The sequence below is a fragment of the Haliotis rufescens genome, unplaced genomic scaffold (genome assembly GCF_023055435.1).
Source record: "Haliotis rufescens isolate VD_foot unplaced genomic scaffold, xgHalRufe1.0.p SCAF_2, whole genome shotgun sequence".
Classification (NCBI taxonomy): domain Eukaryota; kingdom Metazoa; phylum Mollusca; class Gastropoda; order Lepetellida; family Haliotidae; genus Haliotis; species Haliotis rufescens.
The window spans coordinates 33,781,233-33,802,921 of NW_025963890.1; the positions used below are offsets into that span (position 1 = coordinate 33,781,233).

General features: G+C 43.3%; 2 protein-coding genes across 3 annotated transcripts in view; one reads left to right on the forward strand and one right to left on the reverse strand.

Moving 5' to 3' along the window:
* The window catches only part of LOC124111924 (regulator of telomere elongation helicase 1-like), a 177,053-nt gene that overhangs the window by 83,124 nt on the left and 72,240 nt on the right, over positions 1–21,689 (reverse strand). Inside the window, exons 16-20 of the mRNA XM_048399831.1 lie at positions 21,380–21,591; positions 20,872–20,985; positions 20,688–20,728; positions 18,183–18,268; positions 13,986–14,063 (exon numbers count right to left, since the gene is read on the reverse strand). Coding sequence (XP_048255788.1) covers positions 13,986–14,063; positions 18,183–18,268; positions 20,688–20,728; positions 20,872–20,985; positions 21,380–21,591 — 531 coding nt within the window. The remainder of the gene's footprint in view (positions 1–13,985; positions 14,064–18,182; positions 18,269–20,687; positions 20,729–20,871; positions 20,986–21,379; positions 21,592–21,689) is intronic.
* LOC124111874 lies at positions 8,533–13,578 on the forward strand. 2 transcript variants are annotated; one of them, XM_046471742.2, is made up of 6 exons: positions 8,533–8,617; positions 10,063–10,261; positions 11,081–11,230; positions 11,668–12,312; positions 12,808–12,887; positions 13,433–13,578. In XM_046471742.2, the coding sequence occupies exons 3-5, from the start codon at positions 11,182–11,184 to the stop codon at positions 12,852–12,854; spliced, it is 741 nt and encodes a 246-aa protein (XP_046327698.2). In that variant the 5' UTR covers positions 8,533–8,617; positions 10,063–10,261; positions 11,081–11,181; the 3' UTR covers positions 12,855–12,887; positions 13,433–13,578. The 2 variants fall into 2 exon arrangements, with proteins under 2 accessions (XP_046327698.2, XP_046327699.2); XM_046471743.2 differs by having other exon boundaries at positions 8,536–8,973.

Below are 21,689 nucleotides of genomic sequence, written 5' to 3' on the forward strand. Positions count from 1 at the left end.
TTCCTGTCAGCATGACACGGGACAAAAATAAGGTCAAAATCAACACCACAAAAAGACCATTACTGACTACCCACATTGTCCTGTTCCCTCTCTTCAACAGCATAGATTGCTCCTGCATACTAGACAAGTTCCATCAATGGAACTAAATGGCAATACAAAAGATTCTATTGTCAGGCTTTTGGTATTACGCGGCTGGGGATTGAACCACCGATATTCCGCTCTCGGGGCAGATGCTCTATCCACAAGGTCACGGAGGAGGTTATATCTTATCAATATTTATAATTGCATCATCACCATGAAAGCACTTTACAAGGACCAACTTCCAGAATGCACTTTGCAGCCCAAGCTGTTCATGATGCCTCAAACAAACTAATTATTGTTTTCAACCTTTTTGACATGTCTCAGATGAGTTAAATTACATTTTCTTCATAAATGTGAAGTTCACTTTGGGAGGTTTTGCTTCTTTGTTGTTTAATGCCACACTCAGCAATATTACAGCTATATGACGACGGTCTGTAAATAATCGAGTCTGTACCAGATGATCCAGTGATTGACATCATAACCATTGATCTACTCAATTGGGATACAATGACATGCTTCAACCAAGTCAGAGAGCCTGAGCACCCGATCCTGTTACGACAAGCATGGCTTGCTGAAGACCAAGCCCCGGGATCATGCAAGTGGTCTTAGCTCAAATTTTCCTAAGCACGAATTTTGGCTTAAGTTTTTAAGATTTTGCTTTGCGAAGATTCAGTCTAAGACTGGATCTTGAAACGGTCGTAGCAAAATCTCAGCTAAGGCTAAGTCTAAGACCGTCGAGATATGGACACGCTCAAGTCATACCGTACTTCGGTAATCTTTGGATGCCGAGTTTTTCTCTGACGTACATTTGCCTAAGATCAGAAAAGTGAAGGTTGTGCGAGAAATGCACTCATGCAGCACTGGATCTACCTCTGGCTATACCCGTTAAGATCCAGGTGGAATAGGTCTTCAGCAATCCATGCTTGCCGTAAAAGGTGACTATGCTTGTCGTAAGAGGCGACTAACGGGATCCGGTGGTCAGGCTCGCTGACTTGGTTGATGCATGTCATCAGTCCCAATTGCGTGGATTGATGCTCATGATGTCAATCATTGGATTGTCTGGTCCAGACTCGATTATTTACAGACCGCCGTCATATAGCTGGAATATTGTGCGGCGTTAAACAACGGTATATAAATAAAAACATATACTCAATGCAAAAAATAGCCTGCCGTAATTGATGAAAAAATGATTTCCCTCAATGACACCAAAAGGCGACAGAGAGGGTACACGCGTTCAAAGAAAAGGGGGCATAACTCTGCTATGTTTAGCACTAGTTTACATACATTTTCATGGTGTTTTGTTCACGAGGAACCAAACTATTCCAACACAAATATCGATATTGAAACTGTATACGTTTAGGCACAAAAAAAACCTATAAGAAATGACGAAACAGTTCTTCATAAAGGATAAGTAATATTGAAATGGTTGGCCCTTTCTAAACCATAAATTAGTCCTTAGATTCCAATATTCTCCTGATTGTGCAAGTGTAATTTGACTAATGTTGCACCATTATTAATGGAGCACTAATGTAATATAATCAAATGTAATGAATTACATAAAAATGACACCATTCTAGTTGACGACATGGCTACTTATATGCATTTGACAATGTTGGAGAAAGATGACACTGGTATTTTGATTAATACATATCTCCCCTAATTTTCGATCATGGTATGGAAAAAGAGTGTAAAACGGAATTTGACGCTTTTTCGACACAACATAAAAGACTGCATTTACCGTGTAAATTATATCTTGAATAGATAAACAATTCGATAGTTTTCAGTGTATCTTAATTGGACAAGACACTCGCCTGTTTGGCATCAATTTTACGTAATTAAGTATGTATTTGTTCTGTCATTATGTAAATATTTCTCATCATCTTGTCTCAAAATTATACAATAAAGATGCGAAGAAAGCTCTATTGATATAGAATTATCAGGATAATCGTATAAGGATAATCGTCCAGCAACGGGGTACATGTGGCACGGGTTACATTTTTACTTTTTACAATTCTTAAAGAAGTAAAGTTAACAGTTTAAAATCCTGTGGTCACAATATTTTAAAAAGGATGAACCCATTGATTTTATAATGCAAAGCGAGAGGAATAATTCATAGATTGTTTGTGACAAACGTGCACCTGGCGAATCCTCAGATATCACTGTTCTGTATATCAAACGGCATAAAAAAAATCCAAGACCAAGCCAATTTCTAGAAATGTGTGCATATAATTGAACGAAAAATAATATCCATTTTGGTTAAGTTATATTGTCAGTTTTAGTTATAAAATAAAATGAAACAGCTATTCATGGACACTATTCATATGAACTTATAATATTGACTATTACACTCCCTAGAAATACAAACATGTTGCAGTTACATTTACATTTCACCTTGTAACACTTGTTCACATTAAAGAAATATCGTGTACGACACTATAAACTTATCAATTTCATATGTAAACGTCATTCAAACAAACAGGAGATTATCAAACCTTCATATATGTTGTGGCCTATATCTACTTATGATATCATATTGAACATTGTTTAATATCCAAAGTGAAATTAATTGTGTGAAAAAATGTACAAAAGATATGCAAGATCTACACCACGAAACAGTAAAAATCAGTAAACAATGATCCTGTCTACTTTCATTAAAGGAACTTCACCTCAGAGAAATTACCAAATATGTACAACAAATATGTTGAAGTTTGACATCACTACCGGTGACCGAATTTTACAAAATAGCGTGTTGACTGTCAGGAGTGCGTGGGATTTTACGAGGGGACTTTTGTTGATTCAGGGTTCGTATGTACATAAATGTGACATGCAAGTAATCAGAAACATTCTGACAATCTGTCTACTGTTATTTGTTGTTATATTTTTCATTGAAACCAATGGAAATAGTCAGAAATTCCGATAAATACTGTTGTCGTTGTGCGTGATTTTGCGTCAGTCATGGCATCACACAGGGCGGGAACTTCGACAAGTTCTGTTGAAAATATCAAATCATTGCAATGTATATATTTTTAATTCCCTAATTCTTCCTACGATTCTCTTCCCGTGTATATTCTGAAAATACTGAGCCAATGTACTCAACGAATAGACGAATGGCTTTGTTTGCAACAAGTGCACTTTTTTCAGCATTCCTTTTCACACCTCATTTATTTTGCTTCATTACATCTAGACAATTTGTATTGGTGACAAAGACCATTTGGCATTTGATTCTAAAATGTATGAGGTATTCAAGGATGTAGGTATCGCAGCTGATTTTGAAATATACATGATGGTATTTGCGTCTCATTAGCGGTGTTAGTATAACATGATTTTGTAAACACTATCCAATATGGCTGACACAAAACGACTGAGCAACTAAAAGGTGAAAAGCCCCAGTGGCAACAAACTGAAGGAATATCAAAACTTGAATAATAGGTGGGAGACTGGGAACGCTGAGTGGGGCAGAATCTATGCCAGTTCATCACCGGTTAGATCAACGATGAAAGAAATGGTAGGCCGATGAAATCTATAACTTTCAAAGAGCTCTTCGTCGTTGTACATATCAACAGAATTGAAGCAGTCTCGAAATGTCCACTGAATTGGTATTTTTTTCCTTTTTAGCCCCGAGGCGACGCATGAGGTGAATAGCCTCCGCCATCTTTCTTGCAACAAATTTTGTCTTAAGTCTACTCAGGGGCAGTCTTAGGACTTAAGATCAAATTTTGTCTTAGACTTAAGATATTCTCATAAATTGAGCTTCGTGATCCCCGATTTAAGACAAAATATGGTCTTATCTCTAAATCTTAAGAGTTCATGATCCCAGGGCCAGTTCTTCAGGGGTCCCTGGAAAGGTAAGCAACAGCTGCAGATGTTGAGACAACTGTCTATCTACGGTCACTATTTCTCATTAGATAACATTTATCGATGATAATGGACTTTCTATGGTACATGATCAAGTGAAGGAAAGATAACATCAAGTTCACAAGATTCCTAAAAATGGTATCTTATGAATTAGTCAGGTATTTTATTTATTCCCCACATAAAAAATGTATATAAATGTAAACAGACAAACAAATTCTAACTTTCAACAGACCAAACCATAACCTGTGGCCAGTTGCATTTGAATATTGAGAGATGCCCAAACATAGGCATTGTTAACATTTCCATGCAAACTCATTAACAAACTTTCCTGCTGTTGGGTGTGTGAACATGACCTTAACAACAATCAACGTCTTCATTTACGAATTACCTAGTTTTGTTAGTTGGCAGAACAGCTAAACTTGGTCCCTCCCACGACTGGCACATCAGCTCAGCAATCAACATATTGAGTTTCTTGGTTGTATCTGTTAAATGTACATACCGGTACTGTCACTACCATTGTGGAAAAAGGAAATCAGTGTGATTGCTGTACCACCCTAATCTGAACACTAACTTGATTCTGTTTGGATATTGTATCTGGGAGTCCAAATTTACTACCTGGGAACCTACCACCCTTTTACCTGACCCTACCCGGGTATCCGCTGAAGGTCAAGAGATAGGTACAAAATGTCCGATTGGGAATAGTTTGACCGTAGCCCTGGACAAGATGTATTTAGATACACATATAAAATGATCTGGTCATGCACACACTGAAGTTGACTGAAGTCTTATCTTTCTTCAAACATATAAAGGACAGAAGGAATGGGTGCATAGTCAGAAAGTTATGCAAACATTGGTGACTTGTAGTGTAACCATATAGTTCAAGATAGTTTTTGTCATTAAACAATATGTCACATGACTAACCACGGGTCTGGGTAGTCCTGTGGGTACCCGGGTCCTACTCTGTACCAACCCGACCTGAGTAACATGTTACGTGTCCTAGCCCTATCAGTAACACCTTCAAATGAAGGGCAAGGTCACAATCAGAATAAGAATCATGATCTACACACTGCATTTCAATCTTGAGATAAAAATATGAGATATTAATATTCACATCTTGGATGTTTTGGAACATAATATCTGAAGTCGCTTTCAAAAACTGCCACAAACAAGAAAGAAGTGAGCAAAGCTCACATACCCCCGTTATCCCCGCTGGTCAACAACAAATAGTAAATAGTTTGTTAATTAATGAAATATTACATATTTCTAACTGATTTTAACTTCAATGTTTTAAAACCTAAGATTAAGTTCCAGTGACAGTTGACCCCTTGAAGCTAGGATACATAATATTGTAAACATGGATCGTACAAAAACTGTACCCAAAATTTATGTTTCACCATGATTTCATGGAAACGGCAAAAATTAAAAAAATCAGAATCTTCAAACTAGCAAAAGGCACAAGTACTCATTGTGGTTAATGTGTGTAGAAAGTTTGGTGAAGCTAGGATGCATAGTTAAAAAGATATGGGCTGTACAAAACACCCACCCTAAAAGTTTAAGTTTCCTAATGTGTCCATGGAAACGGCAAAAATTAAAAAAATTCAGAATCTTCAAACTAGCAAAAGGCACAAGTCCTCATTGTGGTTAATGTGTGTAGAAAGTTTTGTGAAGCTAGGGTGCATAGTTAAAAAGATATAGGCCGTACAAAACAGTGAAAACACCCACCCTAAAAGTTTAAGTTTCTTAATGTGTCCATGGAAACGGCAAAAATTAAAAAGTTCAGAATCTTCAAACTAGCAAAAGGCACAAGTACTCATTGGGGTAAATGTGTGTAGCAAGTTTGGTGAAGCTAGGGTGCATGGTTAAAAAGTTATGGGCCATACAAAAGCTTGGATGGAAGGACGGACGGAAGGATGGACGGACGAACGAAACGCTATATACCCCCGATTTACTTCGTAAACGGGGGTATAATTATGCTTTGACAGAGAATGACAGCACACCCAGAGCAAACACAGAAAGTCTAAATATCATTCCAAATATTCTAAACTGTCACTTTGCCACAATGAATTTGTTACATTAAAACAAATATTGATAATCGCAAGTGATGGGTACATATGGTGCTCATAGGCCTCAACCAAGAGACCTTGATCTATCTGTACACATGTCACATGGATAGAGCTTGATCACATTTCAGGGCGCTATTCCACAAAGCGATCATACTCTTACGACAGTCGTAGCACTACGATCGCTTTGTGGAATGGGATCCTGTAGTAGATCCTAGTTATGATTTAATGAAGGCATACCAAAATTGAAGTGTTTGATGTGCTTGTTCATGTGTGATCTTCGCGAGGTCACATTTATCCAATCAGAATGAACACATTTGTGACATACAGATTTAGTATCTCACCACCACCAAGTATCAACCTACATGAGGTTACAGAGACATAGACACTGACAATGATATAAACAACTTTTACAAGTGCCTAAAATATTTTCAAAATAGTACTCTACACTGGAAAAGCTATTTTCTAAGCTTGGTGACAAAAACTTCAATATGGGGCAACCTTCAACCTGGTCATGCCGACAAACATGTTACACCAAATTTGAAAGCACACAAGCTTATTTTCTACAACATGTTGAATGTAGATTATGATTCTGTGAACAAACTTGACTCTACTTACAGCCATTGTCACACCCACAAAGTTTCAGCTCATTATCTATTGTTTAAGAGAAGGTGTTTCACATTTTGATTTTAGACACACACACCCCAAAATAACAATACAAACACAATGAGTGACTGAGTGAGTGAGTTGAGTTCAACGCCGCTTTTAACATTATTCCAGTTATATCACGGCGTGTCAGCTTAATAAGGGAGGAAAGCCCGAAGTGATACAGGTCTCAGACGTTTACCACTTCGTTGAAAACCACGAGCACGGGTATGGTGCTGAAAAACCTAGAAACATAATCAGGCCGAACCAGGATTCAAACCCACAATCATTGGTTTCTGGCGTGCCCAAGGGAAGCAACTTTGCACAGCCAATCACGGTGCCTTAGAGGATTGGGCCACCCGTGCCCCCCAAAACGCAATAACTTGACCAAACCCTAGTGCCAAGTCAGAAACAAGCATGCCAAATTTCAGGGTCATTTCTTCAGCATTTTCAGTGGGACAAGCATATAGTCGACGAAGTTATCTATATCCCCCACCCATTTTAACACGTTATGGTCCCAAACCAGGTAACTGGCCCAACATTTCTCTTAGCCCATGTCAAAAAAGCTGCAATGGAAATTCTAAAATAAACATTTCTAAAACTCCTTAATATCAAATGGCACCAGTTCAGTATGTGCTTTATATATAGACATGCTGTGTTTGGCAAGGAAATATTAAACAGTTTATTTGTTATACTCCATAAGTGAACCCACCCTATATTAAAACTTAAATCCAACTTGTTGCCATGGAAACAAATAAAATTTTCTAAAAGTGCTAAATATCAAAAGGCACCAGTTCAGTATGTGCCTGGTAGACATGCAAAGTTTTGTTAGAAAGTATTTAACAGTTACTGAGTTATGCTCCGGAAATGAACACCACCCTTTTAGAACTTAAGTCCAACTTGTTGTCATGGAAACGTAAAAAATAAATATTTCTAAAATTCCTTAATAGCAAAAGGCACCAGTTCAGTATGTGCCTGGGTGACATGCAAAGTTTTGTAAGAAAGTATTTACCCGTTTCGGGAAATGAACACCACCCTTACAGAACCTAAATCCAACTTGTTGCCATGGAAACGTAAAAAATAACAATTTCTAAAATTCCTAAATAGCAAAAGGCACCAGTTCAGCATTATGCTCCGGAAACGATTTCGGGACGCACACACACACACACACACACACACACACACACGCATGCACGGACAGACACAACACATTTCTATATCCCCCGTAAATTTCGTTGGGGCAGGGGATAAAAATGTTAATAGGCCCACCCAGCATATATTTTGAGAGAAACATTAGGCAACACGAAAAGGTCAAATTCAGGTCATTATACAAATAAGGCATAAAACTGAAAACATAGCCTCACTGATGTTTATGGAAAGTGTTGGACATTCAGGCCATGACAAAAACTCAAATGGTGTAAACTGTGGTGAACTAAAAACACAAACTATATTAAAGCATGCTATATGAATGCTTTTGATGATCAAATGAATTTAGATGCATCATTGTAAACAAACATACTGTGTTTCCTTATTATGTCCCTCACTCAGATTGTTGCATATTAATTGGGTTGACATTTGATAATGTCAGGAAGTCAATGTTATGGGAGGTCAGCTCTATTATAAGTACCTATGTCCTTTCCGTATTTTTCTATTATTTTTGCGTAAGCCATTGACACAGCGTTTATTCTGTTTAATGTTGAAACATTGGTGATATTATTTGAGGTCAGCTCAGTGATAAGTACTGTATTTCCTTTTATAGATGCCTGGGTGTCTATTAATTTTGTGTAAGCCGATGACCCAGTGTCTGATGCTGGAACCTTCGCAAACTATTATCCTTCACCGAAATCCTGGAGTCGAAAAGTCGAATTACATAAGTTATAATTTTAGCATAGGTATGCGCACGCAGTCATTAACATATAAAATGGCGGCAAGTGGTTTTCGCCTGAACTTCCTTCGTGATCAAGAAAATAATTCAGGTTGTAGAATCTCATGTATACTTGTGGAGAACTGGCAATTACTATATTTTATGTCTATGTGCATAATTCATTATGTCAATGAAAACATGTCAATCGATGTGATTTCTAAAGCAAATGCTTTCCCGGTATAACTTTGTAAGCATCATTTATTGTAAACCTTCAATTGTGTCACACTTCAATCAAACAACTCTCAGTTACAAGACTTCCTGTGCTTTAGTAACAGTGTCAGAATACAGGATATAGCTGGTTAACTTGTCTGGCTAACTTTTCAAATGTCACACATTCATGACTCGACTGATTGTCACAAAGACTGGTCACTTGTCTTTGCGACATGATAAAAGAGAATTTGTTTTGCTGTGAGTATTAAACTGATAAAGCCAGACCATATTCTTTTTCATGTTTTTCAGATGACACTCCTCAAATGTCACATACTCTCCTCAAATATTATAGTGTTCACTTCAGCTTTGCGTAGATTTCATCCACTTTTCTGGTGTTTCATAGATGACCAGATGATGACAGTGGTGCATGTGCATGCTTCTTGTACTGGTACTGCCATTGCTCACATCTTGATTCTGAATATTAAACAGCTGTCCATAAAGATAGATTTGTGCATTTTGTTTCTCAAATTAGCTCCCTCCCCACTCAAATAGGTGAAAACTACATGGAGTTGACATACAAAACTCTTGTCCATTATGAGACAACCAAGCACTTAGAAAATGACATGAATCCTTTTGGCATTTTCTGATTTCTTGGCCGTCATTTCTTTATTCTTGGTAGGACTGAGATTGTCAGAATAAATATGTATCTCTTCAGGTTCTGCAAGTTAAATGTAGAACACTGATCTCTAAAATATTTTAATCCAAAATTTCATTTAAATGATCCATGGTATTCTGCACAAAGGCATAATATCTAAAGGTCTTCACCACTTGGTTTTACTTGTCTTGCATTCATATCTTACAACTTTTTCCTTTCACCAGTGATATGATATTACATAGTACAAAGATATTTAGATATTTTCAATGCATTATATCTTTGTGCTGAACACTATTTCAAGAAATATTTACTCATTGCATGGGTTTGGATCCATCTTGTGGATCAAGAGTCTGCCAAATCGTTCTGCTCATCTTCACTACTCTTTGTGTTGGAGGACAGACTTTTCCTGGCTGTTATTCCTGGCCTCGTGTTTATGTAAAAGATCTTTGCAAGTGCTTGTTGAGGCCAAAGTTGCTTGTCTGTGTATATCTCAAATATGTCCATGTTGGCATGTTGGGAGTGGACCAAGTTCTTGGTTCACAGCCAATGCTCAGGCAGGCAGCTTCTAGGGCCGCATAGGATGCTGTGTTAAGCCTGCACATGTCACGCAATGGCAACCTCTCCTGCTCTCCTGGCTGAATTTACCACAAAGCAGATCAGCACCCATGTTAAAGCCTCTGTCTAATTGTCAGGCTTGGAGACTATGGAGGATCAGCTCCAACAGCTACATGTTATATATCTGCCTAGCTGACACAATGTAGCATTTGCTGGGACCAGGAGAAAGTGGAAGCCCCTGTAATACTGTCATCAGTCTGTTTCTAAACACAACAGGCTGAGTTAGTTCCACCAGTGGTCCACCACTGCTGCACATCGCAGCAGAACAAAAGAAGGGTAAGCATTGCATGCATTATATGCCTAACAAAACACTAGCAAACTAGCTGAGAAAAATACTGACCATTTCATGTGTGTGTGATAAATAGGGGACTTGCACGACAACTATTGTAAGTCTATATAAGATTATGGGCAAATGTACAGAACTACATGTTCCAATCATGGGAAACTGATTGACTCCCCAGTGAAGACTGCAGCGATGACCAAAGGGACTGCCCTACTCATGGTTTGGCACTAGAGCACTGTTTTGTTCAGTTGTTTCTGCAGTTAGTAAAGCAGTTGCTTGAACACCTGGGAATGTGCCCTTTCCTTTGTGTAGGTTGAACTGGTCCCATATTCCCACAAGCTGCAGCTGTACCTGAGGCACTATTGTACTGTATGGTGTCCTGGGAGCTGTAGGTTGTTCAGCTGGTCATGGCCTTCACACAGGAAATGCCAGCGAGAATGTCAATATCCAGGTTCCCACATTAAGACCATTAAAGCCAAATAATCTGTTATTCTGCGAGTCTGTAATGCCCCATCAGCTAACATGAACAGCCTTGTTGCAGCCGAGTGGCGAAGAGGCACCACTGTCAAGTGTGATATAAGTGGTTTTATATTCAATGAAGGTATCTTTGTCGGGAGATGGTTGAACTTTTATATGTGGATTCAGATGCAGATTCAGATGATAACCTTCACATCTTCTGTTGCGCAAACTTCCTCTCAGAAGTCGAGGGCCTGTGAGACTTAATGGCTTAGTGAAGCAATGGTTCTCAAGTCCCACACATCGTGAACCCAGCTAACCTGTGATGGTGATGTAACATGTCCATCTGCTTTCAGACGGCCTGCAGCGCTGGACTCCCCATACTGACCGGTCAGTTGGCCTGCTGCATCTTCCCAAAAGTACAGGAACGGCCTTCATAGTGGGAGGTCCGTTTGTGATGACAGCTTTGCACCTATTTACAGGTTACCAGTTTCAGGGGAATCTAAGTAAGTTCTTATGAAGTTCTACTATTTGTGTTGTGTTGTGTTGCGTGTTGTGTTGCGTTGCGTTGCCCTGCAGTGTGGGGTGGGGTTAAATCACATGGGGGAAAAAGCAAGAACCTTATCACAACCTCGATTCATTGCAATGCATATTCAGTAAGGGAGCGAATGTTGTTTTCAATCTTATCAATATCATATGTATACTACTTTTAACTATAGTAACATGAAAATATTGGATGGGCCTTAACTATGTTTGGCAGTAAACGATCTAGACCAGACAACCAAGTGCTTGATAGCATGAACAATGGTGCAGTCATGCGGGCACACATAATCAGCCACATTATCACATGAGCCATTTCTTATGTCAAGCATGGGGTCCTTGAGACCAATTACTTTCCAGTTATTGATGTACTTTTATCAACGTCTATATATTTCTATTTCAGGTCCTCATGAAACAATCGCAAAACTGTTAAAACATGAAAACAGTTACTTGCAGTTAGACTTAGGGGTGCGATTACACTTCAAAGGTTTTGTTTATGAAAGTCCGAAATTTGACATGATTATTTTGGAACTTGATGTTCCCAAGGGATGTCAACTGCCTCCGCCTTTGCCTCTGATGTCACAGTCTCACCTCTTGGATAGTGTAGATTCACACAATGTGACCATCATGGGGTTTGATGGACATGCACAGAAACGTGTTGATAGGCACTGTCTGACAGTACAAGTTTCAATAGAAGAATGCCTTCTGGCTCGTCAACATCTGCAACAGATGGGCTTCTGTGGCAACTGGTACAACGGTAAACGGTACGATGGTGAATGGTACGGTGACCTCGCCCAGTATTACCTTCTGCCTGTGAGAACCCACTTCCGACATGGTGCATCTGGCGCCCCTGTGGTTGTAGAAAACAAGGGGAAGCCACTGGTCATCGCGATGCTCACCAAGGGCTATCCTGAATTCTACTGGAACATTCATGATGAACACAAACTATGCATTGACCAAACATTCATCATTCAAGCAGCAGTGTGGCTCATGGCGGTGTCCCCCAGCATAAAGGAACAAAATCCACACTGCAGCAAAGAAATGTTTGGTAAATACATAAAATGCTTGATGTAAATGCTATGTTAAGCTAATATCTAAGAATGCCAAAATACCACATGTAAATCTTGCACTGAAACACAGATTTGATGTATCATGCTTTTGCAATATTTAGTAAGTGAAACAGGAACACCATGATGACATCTTAACATGTTTTAAGGACGTCTTGACACAACAACTTCCTGCCCAAAATCATCATGACACAAGAGGTCACCAGGCTTCTTGTTAGCTTTGCAGACAAAAACTCAGCATTAGCAACCAAACTGGCATAAATTGATAACCAAGATTATACTTCCTATAAACTTCCAGATATCCAGACATCAACAGAACTATTATTAAACCAGATTAGTCACCGTAAGAAAACCTATATATCACCCTGGAAACATTCACAGAGCGTGTACTAAATAACATTCACAATGATGAAACTTTTCTTGACCTAATACTTTGATATTCTACGTTCATTATCTTATCTTCATCTTGCACACAGGCATGGATGACTTCCCTGAAGACTCGATGGAATGGTCAGTGACTTGACTCAGATACCCCAGAAGAAGCACTCTAGTAGCAGTGAGAGCCATTTTTTTTTTGTAATCAAGAATGCACACAAATACATTTGGTTCACATGTTGGAACACATATATCTGAAGTTAAATTTATTGTGAGGCTTTCCCTTGCTGACAACATAGTATTGTTTGGTCCTTGTTGGAACACGGCCCAAATCCCTCCATTGTAGTCATTGATCCCAAATTGCCATCAGTTTGACTCATCATGGCCACCTTGAAGCAGCAGTGTCTTATCAGGGAATGGCAGAAATGCAAGACAATTTGTCCACAGACCTGCCATTTCAGGATTGCTTTAAAATCTTATAAAATGATGTCACAGCTCACCTTTGACACTTTCAAACAAAAACTCAACTGAAGTTTGCAGGGCTTACACTTGATTGCCAGATTAGCCATGATGACCGGTCTGTCAAAGGGACGTAACTCTAATTCTACACTGTATATATATTTTTCTAAAAAACATTTCAACAAGTTTGTATCGATACAGATATTGTCGTTAACCTGTGTATCAATATATCATAACATCCCTATTGCTTTTCTTCACCCTACACAGAGAGATAGATGTCGTCATCTGAAAGATGCACTATGAGGTATGCCCTGAGCCATGCAGTCATTACAGTTGACCCTACAGTTACCGGTACATGCATCTGGTTCATCAATTGCAGCTGTACATATAATGTAAATAAATTATTTATTTTACCAGTTTGTTCTTGTTTTGAAACATGATCAGGGGTGAAGGGAAGGGGCTGAGTCATCAAAATGTTACCATGACAGAAGAAATTGACTTCTGCAATTACGTAAATTGTTAATGAATAAAATCTCTATGAATATTATCATGTCAATGGCATGAATCATTGACATATATCATATAGGACACCTGTCATCCATTGAAATCCATGACTGTTTGACCTTGTCTTTATTGAGGAACTGTTCAAATATAAGTAATTGCTCTTGTCCCGCAAACAAATGTCAGAGTGGGCAGCAGGAGGAGCTACAAGATAAGGTACAAGCTCCACTCATTGACAACCAGTTGAGCTATAACAGGAACAGACAGGAGAGTGCAAGCATACGTTACATATTAGAAGGCTGATGAATGCACTACTCACATCTGTGAAGGCCACTTTTCCCCGGGGCTCCACAAACACCGGCTTGTATTGGGTGATCCTGCTCCAGATGTTGTTGTCCTGAACATATAATGAAAGCTGTTGGGCTACTGTTTTCAAGTGACATTGATTAATTAACTCAGAAGTGTGTGTGTCCCTCTGAATGCACATCATGTTTGCAGCCATCACATTTCAGCTATATCGGCTTGTAAATAATCGAGCCTGTGCCAGACAAACTAGTAATTCATATGAGGAATGTCCCACACCTCTCCATGACATCAACTCCCCTGTCAGAACTACCCGCACTCCTCCATGACATCAACCCCCCTGTCAGAACTACCGCACTCCTCCATGACATGAACTCCCCTGTCAGAACTACCCGCACTCCTCCATGACATCAACTCCCCTGTCAGAACTACCCGCACTCCTCCATGACATGAACTCCCCTGTCAGAACTACCCGCACTCCTCCATGACATCAACTCCCCTGTCAGAACTACCCGCACTCCTCCATGACATGAACTCCCCTGTCAGAACTACCCGCACTCCTCCATGACATCAACCCCGCTGTCAGAACTACCCGCACTCCTCCATGACATCAACCCCCCTGTCAGAACTACCCGCACTCCTCCATGACATCAACCCCCCTGTCAGAACTACCCGCACTCCTCCATGACATGAACTCCCCTGTCAGAACTACCCGCACTCCTCCATGACATCAACTCCCCTGTCAGAACTACCCACACTCCTCCATGACATCAACTCCCCTGTCAGAACTACCCACACTCCTCCATGACATCAACTCCCCTGTCAGAACTACCCGCACTCCTCCATGACATCAACCCCCCTGTCAGAACTACCTGCACTCCTCCATGACATCAACCCCCCTGTCAGAACTCCACACACTCCTCCATGACATCAACCCCCCTGTCAGAACTACCCACACTCCTCCATGACATCAACCCCCCTGTAAGAACTCCACGCACTCCTCCATGACATCAACCCCCCTGTCAGAACTACCCGCACTCCTCCATGACATCAACCCCCCTGTCAGAACTCCACACACTCCTCCATGAAATCAACTCCCCTGTCAGAACTCCACACACTCCTCCATGACATCAACCCCCCTGTCAGAACTCCACACACTCCTCCATGACATCAACCCCCCTGTCAGAACTACCCGCACTCCTCCATGACATCAACTCCCCTGCCAGAACTCCACACACTCCTCCATGACATCAACTCCCCTGTCAGAACTACCCGCACTCCTCCATGACATCAACTCCCCTGTCAGAACTACCCGCACTCCTCCATGACATCAACTCCCCTGTCAGAACTACCCACACTCCTCCATGACATCAACTCCCCTGTCAGAACTACCCGCACTCCTCCATGACATCAACCCCCCTGTCAGAACTCCACGCACTCCTCCATGACATCAACTCCCCTGCCAGAACTCCACCATGACATCAACTCCCCTGCCAGAACTCCTCCATGACATCAACTCCCCTGCCAGAACTCCACCATGACATCAACTCCCCTGCCAGAACTCCACGCACTCCTCCATGACATCAACTCCCCTGTCAAAACTCCACACACTCCTCCATGACATCAACTCCCCTGTCAGAACTCCACACACTCCTCCATGACATCAACTCCCCTGTCAGAACTCCACACACTCCTCCATGACATCAACTCCCCTGCCAGAACTCCACACACTCCTCCATGACATCAACTCCCCTGCCAGAACTCCACACACTCCTCCATGACATCAACTCCCCTGCCAGAACTCTATGCACTCCTCCATGACATCAACTCCCCTGTCAGAACTCCACACACTCCTCCATGACATCAACTCCCCTGCCAGAACTCCACACACTCCTCCATGACATCAACTCCCCTGTCAGAACTCCACACACTTCTCCATGACATCAACTCCCCTGCCAGAGCTCCACCATGACATCAACTCCCCTGCCAGAACTCCTCCATGACATCAACTCCCCTGCCAGAACTCCACCATGACATCAACTCCCCTGCCAGAACTCCACGCACTCCTCCATGACATCAACCCCCCTGTCAGAACTCCACGCACTCCTCCATGACATCAACTCCCCTGTCAGAACTCCACCATGACATCAACTCCCCTGCCAGAACTCCACGCACTCCTCCATGACATCAACTCCCCTGCCAGAACTCCACCATGACATCAACTCCCCTGCCAAAACTCCACACACTCCTCCATGACATCAACTCCCCTGTCAGAACTCCACACACTCCTCCATGACATCAACTCCCCTGTCAGAACTCCACACACTTCTCCATGACATCAACTCCCCTGCCAGAACTCCACGCACTCCTCCATGACATCAACTCCCCTGTCAAAACTCCACACACTCCTCCATGACATCAACTCCCCTGTCAGAACTCCACACACTCCTCCATGACATCAACTCCCCTGTCAGAACTCCACACACTCCTCCATGACATCAACTCCCCTGCCAGAACTCCACACACTCCTCCATGACATCAACTCCCCTGCCAGAACTCCACACACTCCTCCATGACATCAACTCCCCTGCCAGAACTCCATGCACTCCTCCATGACATCAACTCCCCTGTCAGAACTCCACACACTCCTCCATGACATCAACTCCCCTGCCAGAACTCCACACACTCCTCCATGACATCAACTCCCCTGTCAGAACTCCACACACTTCTCCATGACATCAACTCCCCTGCCAGAGCTCCACGCACTCCTCCATGACATCAACTCCCCTGTCAAAACTCCACACACTTCTCTATGACATCAACTCCCCTGTCAGAACTCCACACACTCCTCGATGACATCAACTCCCCTGCCAGAACTCCACACACTCCTCAATGACTTCCACTCCCCTGCCAGAACTCCACACACTCCTCCATGACATCAACTCCCCTGCCAGAACTCCACACACTCCTCAATGACATCAACTCCCCTGCCAGAACTCCACACACTCCTCCATGACATCAACTCCCCTGTCAGAACTCCACACACTCCTCCATGACATCAACTCCCCTGCCAGAACTCCTCCATGACTTTAACTCCCCTGTCAGAACTCCACCATGACATCAACTCCCCTGCCAGAACTCCACACACTCCTCGATGACATCAACTCCCCTGCCAGAACTCCACACACTTCTCCATGACATCAACTCCTCTGCCAGAACTCCACACACTTCTCCATGACATCAACTCCCCTGCCAGAACTCCACACACTCCTCGATGACATCAACTCCCCTGCCAGAACTCCACACACTTCTCCATGACATCAACTCCCCTGCCAGAACTCCACGCACTCCTCCATGACATCAACTCCCCTGTCAAAACTCCACACACTTCTCCATGACATCAACTCCCCTGCCAGAACTGCACGCACTCCTCCATGACATCAACTCCCCTGTCAGAACTCCACACACTCCTCGATGACATCAACTCCCCTGTCAGAACTCCACCATGACATCAACTCCCCTGCCAGAACTCCACGCACTCCTCCATGACATCAACTCCCCTGTCAGAACTCCACACACTCCTCCATGACATCAACTCCCCTGCCAGAACTGCACGCACTCCTCCATGACATCAACTCCCCTGTCAGAACTCCACCATGACATCAACTCCCCTGCCAGAACTCCACACACTCCTCCATGACATCAACTCCCCTGCCAGAACTCCACACACTCCTCCATGACATCAACTCCCCTGTCAGAACTCTACGCACTCCTCCATGACATCAACTCCCCTGTCAGAACTCCTCCATGACATCAACTCCCCTGTCAGAACTCCACCATGACATCAACTCCCCTGCCAGAACTCCGCACACTCCTCGATGACATCAACTCCCCTGCCAGAACTCCACACACTCCTCCATGACATTAACTCACCTGCCAAAACTCCACACACTTCTCTATGACATCAACTCACCTGCCAGAACTCCATGCACTCCTCCATGACATCAACTCACCTGCCAAAACTCCACATACTCCTCCATGACATCAACTCCCCTGCCAGAACTCCATGCACTCCTCCATGACATCAACTCACCTGCCAAAACTCCACACACTCCTCCATGACATCAACTCACCTGCCAAAACTCAACACACTTCTCCATGACATTAACTCACCTGTCAGAACCCCACGCACTCCTCCATGACATCAACTCACCTGCCAAAACTCCACACACTTCTCCATGACGGGGTAGGAGGGGAAGAACACTAACAGCCCATTTGGGACGACCCGTGCAAAGTTGACTGAAAAAATGCAGAAGAGGCATATAACGACAAGCCATGACATCATCCATCATTTCTTCCGACAACAATATCAACTCACTCCACGATAGCAAATCCCGTTAATTTACTACGCACAGATGGAAGACAACACACAAATAGGGTAGACATTAGAGGAAGAAGGCCCACGTTGGTGCACTTATGGACTTTGATGACAGCTGGCCATCTGTTTTGCTGACTGTTGCTCTCTTTAAACAGAAGACGATTGTAGCGACATGTCATACTCTGCAAACCCTGACTGATTATCACCTGTCCAGACATGGGTCCAGCACAACCCACATGACAGGCATGGGCCAGCACAACCCACATGACAGGCATGGGCCTATCACTACCTCTAAGACAGACATGGGTCCAGCACAACCCACATGACAGACATGGGCCTATCACTACCTCTAAGACAGACATGAGTCCAGCACAACCCACATGACAGGCATGGGCCTATCACTACCTCTAAGACAGACATGGGTCCAGCACAACCCACATGACAGGCATGGGCCCATAACAACCTCTAAGACAGACATGGGTCCAGCACAACCCACATGACAGGCATGGGCCTATCACTACCTCTAAGGCAGACATGGGTCCAGCACAACCCACATGACAGACATGGGCCTATCACTACCTCTAAGACAGACATGGGTCCAGCACAACCCACATGACAGGCATGGGCCTCTCACAACCTCTAAGACAGACATGGGTCCAGCACAACCCACATGACAGGCATGGGCCTATCACTACCTCTAAGGCAGACATGGGTCCAGCACAACCCACATGACAGACATGGGCCTATCACTACCTCTGACAGACATGGGTCCAGCACAACCCACATGACAGGCATGGGCCTATCACTACCTCTAAGACAGACATGGGTCCAGCACAACCCACATGACAGGCATGGGCCTATCACTACCTCTAAGACAGACATGGGTCCAGCACAACCCACATGACAGGCATGGGCCTATCACTACCTCTAAGACAGACATTGGTCCAGCACAGCCCACATGACAAGCATGGGCCTCTCACAACCTCTAAGACAGACATGGGTCCAGCACAACCCACATGACAGGCATGGGCCTATCACTACCTCTAAGACAGACATGGGTCCAGCACAACCCACATGACAGGCATGGGCCTATCACTACCTCTAAGGCAGACATGGGTCCAGCACAACCCACATGACAGACATGGGCCTATCACTACCTCTAAGACAGACATGGGTCCAGCACAACCCATATGACAGGCATGGGCCCATCACTACCTCTAAGACAGACATGGGTCCAGCACAACCCACATGACAGACATGGGCCTATCACTACCTCTAAGACAGACATGGGTTCAGCACAACCCATATGACAGGCATGGGCCCATCACTACCTCTAAGACAGACATGGGTCCAGCACAACCCACATGACAGGCATGGGCCCATCACTACCTCTAAGACAGACATGAGTTCAGCACAACCCACATGACAGGCATTGGCCTATCACTACCTCTAAGGCAGACATGGGCCCAGTGCTACCTCCATGACAGACATGGGCCCAGCATTACCTTCAAGACAGACATGGGACCAGCACTACCTCCCTGGCAGACATGGGCCCAGTATACCTCTAAGACAGACATGGCAGCAGCACTACCTCCCTGACAGACATGGGACCAGCACTACCTCCCTGACAGACATGGGCCCAGTATACCTCAAAGACAGACATGGCAGCAGCACTACCAACCTGACAGACATGGGACCAGCACTACCTCCCTGACAGACATGGGCCCAGTATACCTCAAAGACAGACATGGCAGCAGCACTACCTCCCTGACAGACATGGGACCAGCACTACCTCCCTGACAGACATGGGACCAGCACTACCTCCCTGACAGACATGGGACCAGCACTACCTCCCTGACAGACATGGGCCCAGTATACCTCGAAGACAGACATGGGCCCAGTATACCTCAAAGACAGACATGGGCCCAGTATACCTCAAAGACAGACATGGCAGCAGCACTACCTCCCTGACAGACATGGCAGCAGCACTACCTCCCTGACAGACATGGCAGCAGCACTACCTCCCTGACAGACATGGGACCAGCACTACCTCCCTGACAGACATGGGCCCAGTATACCTCAAAGACAGACATGGCAGCAGCACTACCTCCCTGACAGACATGGGACCAGCACTACCTCCCTGACAGACATGGGACCAGCACTACCTCCCTGACAGACATGGGCCCAGTATACCTCGAAGACAGACATGGGCCCAGTATACCTCAAAGACAGACATGGCAGCAGCACTACCTCCCTGACAGACATGGGACCAGCACTACCTCCCTGACAGACATGGGCCCAGTATACCTCAAAGACAGACATGGCAGCAGCACTACTTACATACAGCGTTGCCCAGAGAGGTCTGGTAGGAAACAGTGAACCTGTGGACAGAAGACAGGCACTAATGCAGGCTACAATTCAGCAACATCTTTGCAAAACCAACAAGCCTAGGTCAAACAGTAGAATATTTAAAGTGTTCAGTTAACGGTCAGTCAAGACAGAACGTCAACCCCCTTATACATACCTGTTGTCATAGTTGGAATTGAGGATGGAGTTGTCGGGGCCCCTGCCGATGACACTGATGAACACCTGGTCCTTCTCTATCACATGGGGGTTCTCCAAACAAACATCAAATGGGCTGTAACACACAACAGCTAATACAGTGACTGTAACACACAAAGGCCTGTAACACATAACATCATGTTGATATTCAGTGATTTCCACTGAAAACTAGAAGTGGGCATTATATTCTTGATGGAAGAATGGAAGAAAACAAACAGTATTTTCACATCTATGAATGGCATTTAGAAGTGATACACATAATGAAGGGAAGTTATGGATGTCAGCTTCTTTATTATTAGGAACACAAGGTTTCAGGGTATATACTTACTCCTTCATCGGGTGATTTGAAAATGTTTTGTTGACATCCATAAATTCTCTTCCTTAAGTATTTTCACTGTTACTATTTTCAAGTGCATACTCCAATGATTGTCTACACAGATTTAAACATAAATCCCCAAAAGCTAACTCACATTTGCATTTCCATGGTGAATGACTCAATGGGAGAGAGCGTGCCACTTGTAAGAATGATGGCCTTGACCCCATGGGACTGAAGGTCACGCATGCTGTGACCTGGACTAAAGCACCAGTAACTGAGGACTCTCTCTGGTTTCTCCCCACCGCCAGACGATGCCCAAGGGTCAGATGTTTTCTTCTTCATCTTCTCCTTCAGGTGCAGATGCACCTAAGGAAAAACAACAACATTCTGTAATATGTTTCCGGAAAACTATTTTCGCCTTTTTTCAGTGTACCTCAATGGCTGTAATGTTTACAGTGAACTTT

Excerpts from the sequence above, each read along its gene's own strand:
- LOC124111874 (XM_046471742.2), top strand. The coding sequence starts at position 11,182 with ATGACAGCTTTGCACCTATTTACAGGTTACCAGTTTCAGGGGAATCTA. Across the intron at positions 11,231-11,667 it reads CCAGTTTCAGGGGAATCTAA|GTCCTCATGAAACAATCGCA; the intron begins GTAAGTTCTTAT and ends TTTCTATTTCAG. Across the intron at positions 12,313-12,807 it reads CTGCAGCAAAGAAATGTTTG|GCATGGATGACTTCCCTGAA; the intron begins GTAAATACATAA and ends TCTTGCACACAG.